This window comes from Hipposideros armiger, unplaced genomic scaffold, assembly GCF_001890085.2.
Source record: "Hipposideros armiger isolate ML-2016 unplaced genomic scaffold, ASM189008v1 scaffold_445, whole genome shotgun sequence".
NCBI lineage: Eukaryota > Metazoa > Chordata > Mammalia > Chiroptera > Hipposideridae > Hipposideros > Hipposideros armiger.
This window is the reverse complement of record NW_017731795.1, coordinates 157,220-165,174: the sequence shown is the minus strand read 5'-3', so window position 1 is coordinate 165,174 and position 7,955 is coordinate 157,220. Positions and strand designations below refer to the sequence as shown.

Genomic DNA, 7,955 nt, shown 5'->3' with positions numbered 1-7,955 from the left:
TCTGGTTTCTCCTGAGACCTCTCTCCTTGGCTTCTCACTGTGTTCTCAGGTGGCCTTCTCTCTGTGCACCTGCCTCCCTGGTGTCTCTTCCTCTTCTTATACGGACACCCATCCTATTGGATCAGGGCTGCACCTAAACAGCCTCGTTTTAACCTAATCACTCCTTCAGAGGCCCTGTCTCCACATGCAGTCACATTCTGAGGTCCTGGGGTTAGGGCTTCAACATAAGAATTTGGAGGGACCACAGTTCAGCCCATAGCAGCACTTTAAATCCATTTCTAATGGGAATGGGATGGGGCAGGATAGATGAGAGAGCAAAACGAACTTTTTAAAAACAGGACATTTTGTGGTACAATTCTCCCAGCCTCCTCCTTGGGCAAAAAGCATTCATAACGCTCCAATCTTACATTTCAATGGAGTGAGGAATCATCTTAAATGTGCTATAGAATTTTGTTTTCAGTCTCCATTTCTTCAGGGTTGGCATATTACATAACCCGAGAAATCCTGATAAGCCATCTGCAAACGGTGTTTTTGTTTTCTTCTTTTTTAAAAAACATCTGAGCCCAAAGTGAGGGAAATCCCTAAGAGCCACACCCAAAGAAGAAAGCAAAATGCAGAAGAGCTAGCAGAGCCTTGGGCCCACGGAGGCAGGGAGTGGCCTGGTGGCTCTTCCTCTTGTAAGGACGCCAGTCAGACTGGGTTAGGGCCCGCCCCAATGGCCTCATTTCACCTAAGACCCCAGCAGAAAGCTGGGTGTTCAGAGGCCAAATCCCTGGGGAAAGTGCGGAGAAAGAAGTGTGGCCAGTGGGGTGGGGAGAAAGCTAGTCTGTTTCAGCCTGGGCTCTGGATGGAGAGAAAACATCCTTGAGAATCTGAATGCAGGCCTGCCTTTACATGGGCTGTGCGTTCAGGTTTATACTGTTTGGCAATTCCTGAGGAATCAGACGTAGAAAAGGTTTCCAGGTGCTTGTACTGCTGGTCTGACAGGAGCACGTATAGCATCTCTCCAAAAGAATCCTGCCTGCGTGCCAGGCCCCAGAGGGACCCCACAGACAAAGCTCTCCTGAAGACAAGCTCATAATCCACAGTCACCCCAATAAGAGTAAGAGTCAGCAGCCAAAAACAGACAGTGGATTAGACTACCAAGGATGTCCGATAATAAAACAATTGGATTTACACCTATAAGACAAGTATGTCTAACAAGTATGTTTAAATATATAAAAGCGTTAAAAACATGAGACATGAGTAAGGCACTCCTTTGCCTTTTTCTGATAGACCGCTGCTAAGTACCTTTGGCCATGTAGCTTCCCGAAGCCAAGGGGCTGGCCTGCTCTCCCAGGGAAACTGAACACTAATGAATAAGTGTGTGAGCCTCAGGGGTTTTCACATTCTCCTTCCTGTTCTACAGCATCATTAAGAAGCTTGTTGGGGACTTTGCTAATTCAGCAGGGTCCCGCCAAATTTGAAAGGCCAGAGGATGTGGCCTGACAAGTTGACTGTGTTATGTGATGGCAGAACACAGTCGCTGTCCTGAGAAGGGAGGACGAGGCGTGTGAGCCTGGGGGCTGGTAAGTGTAGTTGACACAGTTCTACTTTCTATCAAGAACTCGCCTGTGCCGGAAGCTACCAAACGCTTCTGCCTTAACTGTTCACGGCACAGACTGGTGGCTTATAAACAACAGAAGTTTAGCCCTCATGGTTCTTCAGGCTAGAAGTCCCAAGATCAAGGTGCCAGCAATTCCATGTCTGGTACAGGCTTCTTCCTGGTTCCCAGATAGCCATCTTCTCTAGGTTCTCACATGGTGGAAAGGGCAAGAGAGCTCTCTGGGGTTCCATTACAAGGACTCTAATCCCATATCATGGGGGCTCCAACTTCATGACCTAATCGCCTCCCAAAGGCCCCGCCTCTAGACGCCATCACACTGAGGGTTAGGGTTTCTACAGCCTCTTCTCATTTAAGCTTCTCCCCTTTCTGTGGAGGATGCAGTGAGGCTTTAAGGGGCCGAGTCTGAGACCCTGTATTGTAGCTGAGGACATGGAAGAGCTTGCTGACCCCAAAGCACGTCAGCTTTTTGGAGATGGGGCCAGCATTTCCAAACTATTCCAAGGAACACTGCAGTCCTAAAGGTTGATCACCACCACCCCCACACCCCATTACTGCAAAAGAAAAAAGTTCTGTGGCCAAATGCGTTGGGGAGACGGCCTGCTCTGTGCCCCTCACTACAGGATGAGAAACTTTATCTTGAGGAAACCCATTTAATTTGTTTAACCTAGCATTTGCCACACTTAATAGATTCTAGAATCCACATTTTTTTGGCTTTTTTCTTGCAGAACAATATCAACAGCCATTAAGGAAATAGAAAGCAAACTGTGATTAGATTCCACTCCATATCCACTAGGATGGCTATAATTAAAAAGACAGATAATAACAAACGTTGGCGAGCACTGGAGAAACTGGGACCTTCAGACTGGTTGGATGGAAGCTGGTGCTGTGGCTTTGCAAAGCCATTTGGCATTTCTCCAAAAGGGTAAAGACGCTGTGACCCAGCTACTCCACTCCTAGGTATATACACAGAGAAATGAAGGTGTGTGTCCATGTGTCCACACAGAAACTCGTACACACATTGTTCATGGCTGCGTTATTCATAATAGCCGAAATATAAAAACAACCCAAATGTCCATCAGCAGATGAATGGATACAAGAAAGGCGGTCTATCCACGTGATGAAGTATTATGCATCCATAAAAGGAATGAAATACCGACAATGCTACAACCTGGACACAACTTGAAAACGTTACGCTAGGTGAAAGATGCCCGTCACCAAAGGCTACATATTTTGTGATTCCATTTATGTCTACCATTCAGAATAGTCAAATCCAGATGACTGGTTGCTAGGAGCTGTGGAGAGGGAATGATGGAGATGTTCTCAAGTTGACTGTGGCAGTGGGTGTGCCACTCTGAATATAGGCGAAACCATACGCTCTCAATGGGTGACTTGTGTATGAAAAAACTTTTAAACTAACATCTGCCAGCACTAAGGTTTCACAACACAGTTTGGGAAAGGCTGACACAGAAACCTTAACGGCCATCTGATGGCAAAGCAACTGTCCCATGTCACCTGTGGCTGCATTGCCCCACCAGAAGTATCGCTGGAGACAAATCCTGTATGATTTCACTTATATGTGAAATCTAAAAAACAATATGAAACAAACAAACTCATAAATATGGAGAACAAACTAATGTTTGCCAGAGGAGAGGGGTTGGGGATGGGCAGAAAAGGGGAAGGGAGTTAAGAAGTACAAACTTTCAGTTAGAAAATAAGTCACAGGGATGTAAAGCACAGCATAGGGAATATAGTAATAATACTGTAATAACTGGACGGTGACAGATGGGGACTAGGCTTATCATGGTGATCACTTTGTGTAAGGACTATAAATGCTGTACACCTGAAACTAATATAATAGTGTATGTCAACTGTAATTTTAAAATAATAATGCAAGACAATTCGGGATTTAAAGGAAAAGCAGCGTCGGTGTTTGAGAAAATACCACAGGGCAGGGATTTGGTGGGCATCAGGACACACAGCGTCAGCAGGCAGCCGCTTTCTCTTGCCCTCTGGCTGCAGTGCGCTCTCTGACATACTTATAAAGGGACCAAACAAACAAGAGCCTTGCGGAGTTTCTAACTGGATCTGGAGTAAAAGAGAGCGTTGAGTGGCGTATCACCCTGAATTCCCCCAATGACACTGACTTCTGTCGTTTGTCATTGTCATTGCCAGGTTATCTGGCCTCACTGGTGGCCATGGGCAACCAAAACCTTTGGGGTGGTTCCTCTAGCCCTCTGGTGGCCCCCTTTCCACACCCCTCACACGCCCCCTTTGTTTTCATTCTAGTGAAAGCCGGTGGAATGCGAATTGTGCAGAAACACCCACATGCTGGCGACACCAAAGAAGAGAAAGACAAGGACGACCAAGAATGGGAAAGCCCCAGGTGGGAGAATTCTGGCCAATCTTAAGCCTGTTTCACAATCGCCATTATTCAGTTAAACATTAACGTTTGTTCTGAGCTCCCGATAACCTCTGGGCCGTGCGTGGCGCCTGCTGTGTGTTTTTCCTTTCCTAACCGTTCTGTGGGCGTTGTGTACCCAGACGGGAGGTATGAGGCATCTGAGCATGCCATCAACCTGGGCAGTAGCTGGGACCTTTGAAAAGGCCTCCGAGCATCTGGCTCCCAGCTCCTCAGCCACATGGAAGCATCAGCGGCCACAGCCAGGTGTCCTTACGGGACGCCTCTGCCCCCAGTCCCCCGGGGCCTGGATGGCTGTCCCCCTGCGTTTCCCTCATCTCCGCTATTACCTGTTTGCCTCAGAGGTTCTGATGTCACGTTTGGTTCACGGACCTCAACACAAATCTGTTTCCGTCCGCTTTGTAATAACAGACCTGCTGCACAAATGGTGGCACCTCTGTGAGCTTGTCCACTTGGAAGCGAGTGAACACTAAGCTTCCTGCGTACAGCTTGTCCCCAGAGATGTCTCCGTCAGAGGAGCAAAGACAGTGTGGGAAGGGTGTAGAGAGCCACCAGCCTGTTACGCTGTGGACCGGGCGCTTAGTTCAGCTCTGCCCCATAATCGTGAGTAGTGTGGCAGTGTCCTGATGTACACGCGGGATACTCAAGTCCACAGCGGCCCTAACATGGCCCGCGTCGTGCACCTGGCAAGCTCAGGGGGCAGGAATTGAAACCCAGGTCTGCTGGGGTCCGGAGCCGATCGGGCTTCCAGCAGAGTAGCTCCTGCAAACGTGTGCCCCAAAACAGGACGTGTGTGTTCTGGGTGGCCCCACAGGTCCTCTTATGTATGTGCTGCACCTCTGGGTGTTTTCTGTGGAACCTCGGATGGTAGGAGTTACCGTGCCATCCTGTGAGGCACGGACAAAATTTGGGGCTAAGTTTCTGAGTGATTATTGTCCATTTTAAATCATGAGATTAGCAACCTGAAGGGTCAAGCCCAAGTTCTGGTTTTAAATGAAGAAGGTAGTTTAAACAAAATTCTAGCATTATCTTTTTCCCTAGCTATTTTCACAAAATGGTGTTTGGAACATAACAGTATCAGAAACTCCTAGAGGTCCACAGTCCTGTATCTGTAAACCCTGGGGCCTGATTTATCTCAGAATTAAGAATTTAGGGGTGTCAGGAGAGTGACACAGATTTTTGGAGAGTAAAACAGTGCACCTTCCATCCAGCTCCGCACTGGGGCTCGGGCAGCATATTGTAATCTGTGTGATGATCACACCAAGGGAGACACATTTTTCAAACTTCCAGACTTGGGTCAGTTCAGGCCAGTTGTGCCTCCACACCAGTTACAAGGAAACTCAGCTTCCAGAAAACTCCTGACTTCAGAATCTGGCATGAGAGCATGTGGGCCTGTAGTAATTTGTCCACTAGGAAACCTGTTTCTTTTTCATATTCAGCTATTTCTTAAGAAGAAAGAGAGTGAATGAGAGACAAAGCATTTCCTGGAAAAAGAAGATCCTGGAAAGTTAATGAAACATGCTTTTCTGTGTGTGTTTAAGTGGAATAAGGTACAAATAGCTATTTCCTGCGTAACGCAGTGTCAGTTCAATGAGAGATGGTAATTTACTAGCATGTTTAGAAATAAAGCCAGAACAACCCATTTGTTTTCTTTATGAGTTTTTTTCGTGAGGTGAAATACAGCATTCATCAGAGATGCGCCATTTAAATAACTATGCCAGAGGATGAACGGCTGTGAGAGGAAGGGGCAGCCCCTGCACTCTGTGGACCAGGATGCAGGAGGCCGGCTGGCTGCAGCGTGGGGGCTGCATGGCCCACGTGCATGGGTCTGACATTGTGCCCTGCAGCCGCATGGCTGTAATGTGTACCTTGGGGGTGTCTTAGCTCGTATTCCCCTGACTTGGGCTTCACTCTTGACTGCTCTGGGTGAAACCACTTGACACGCCAGGGACCAATGGGGCAGCATCTGTGGACTCCTAAGCTACTGACATATGTTGCCAACACAACCCCTTCCAAACCCCTGCACTGGCCTGGTTCTCCGCATACCAGTTTGCTTCCACCACCAGGCCACGCCCCGTTTTTCTGGTGGGGTGATTGAGTAATTCTAGCTAATCATCACTGATATTTTAGAGGGCAATGAGTCTGGCCCTGTCCTACGTGCTCTGCATGTATTAATTCATTGGTTCCTTGCAACTGCTCTGTTGTCATTTCTATTTCAGAGTTGGTTATTGATTATTGTCCCCATCCCACATTACCACTCCCATTTCAACGGCTCAGAGGGGTTAAGTGACTTTTCCAAAGTCACACAGTGAATTAGTGGCAGAGCCAGCATTCCAGCACTGGCAGCTGGGCCCAGAGCCCTTGCTCTTAGCCACAAGGCTGTGCTTACCAGCCGGGCACCTGTTTTGTGCTGGGCACTTCCACGTGCTTCGCATTGTGTCTAAAGCTCACACCACCTATCAGCTGATATCATATGCCCATTATAGAGATGAAGACACCAAGGCTTAGGGAGGTTTTCTGGCCCAAAGATATATAGCCAGTCAGTGGCCAGGCTGCGATTCAGCCCTGAGTCTGTCTTCACTGGGAAGCCCATGCCTCTAATATGCTACAGAAGCCCTTTGAATTGACGGGGTATTTTTAGGGTCAAGTAGCCCCTGCTTCAGGGGCTACTCATAACCTTTTCCACATCTCTCAAGCTTATATAATCCCACCCATGTAGCCTCGCCATCAGTAGGTGGTCTAATCACCCATTTATAACAAAGTTTCAGGAGACTGCAAATACTTTACATAGGGAAAGACCTATTTATTTGCAAAATTTGCCAAACATTTCATTATTCTCTTGGAAATGTCATAGCATGCGATGTCAACATATCCATGTTACCCTAGTCCTAAAGTGTTATGTTTTCATGTTTGGATCCAGTATCTCTCAATTTGAAAATAAGTGCATAGCCTCGGATGCCAGTTTCCCCCTTGGCTCTGTGCTGGTAGAACTCGTTGCTTTCCTTCCTGAGGTGTTTGAACTGGCTTCCCATTCACTGAGTCACGTCTGGTGGCTCCTCCCTCATTCATCTGATAATCAAACACTGATTATAGAGAAAGTGAACAACTGGAGCATCGAAGAGGTTGTTATGTGGCCAAAAACACCAAAACCACAACTTTTACTTGTGATTATTTTTCTTATAACCATTTATGCTATTCTTAATCCCTGTAGTCTTGTAATTTTCTAGAGATTTACAGATAATTTCCTATGCTGCCAAATTGTTTTTGGATGCTACTTTTTTTTTTAAGAGGGGTGGGGGAGAATTTAGCAGAAATTTGAAAACGTTGCCCAAGAATTCTCATCAAGCTGAATTCTAGTTACTTATCTTTCTTCAAATCCAAGCAGAGAAATAAGCTTCATTATTGTTACCTAATACATTCCTGAGTGGCTGCTGAGCCCACCTTAGAGCTGACCCAATTCAGGAAAGCGTGGTTTTCCTCAAAGCCTTTTTTGAGTGAGTTGAAATGAAGTACCCGGTTTCATTATGTAAAGGAGAAATTGTAGGCATAGAATGGATTTCAGGATTCAGTAGGAGCCACTAAAGAAAACAGTTTAGTGTCAAACATGTACTGAGGTCCTACCATGAATCAGGCTAGGTCTAGGTACTAAAAAGGACAGGTGACAGGAAGAATAACATAGAAATGGAAGGTTTGGGTGTGGACTGGGGGAAAGGGGTAGAGGAAGGGGAACTGGGGGTGGGTAATAAGGACGCAGAGGCAGCCGCCCTGCTCTGAGCTCAGTGGTTTGTACAGCTCTGATTAGGACATGGCCCTGTTTCACATACCCGAAAAAGAAGCATGCAATTCAAGCCACCCAGCATGTGGGAGATAGGCAAACAGAATACAAACAGTAACAGATGACCCTAATTGTAATACAAATGGTTAGTGTAA

The 7,955-nt window shown here is 46.8% G+C and overlaps 1 protein-coding gene across 1 annotated transcript in view; it reads left to right on the top strand.

Moving 5' to 3' along the window:
* The window catches only part of DAP (death associated protein), a 54,335-nt gene that overhangs the window by 6,079 nt on the left and 40,301 nt on the right, over nucleotides 1-7,955 (top strand). The window contains exon 2 of the mRNA XM_019665516.1: nucleotides 3,893-3,989. Within this exon, the coding sequence (XP_019521061.1) occupies nucleotides 3,893-3,989 (97 nt within the window). The remainder of the gene's footprint in view (nucleotides 1-3,892; nucleotides 3,990-7,955) is intronic.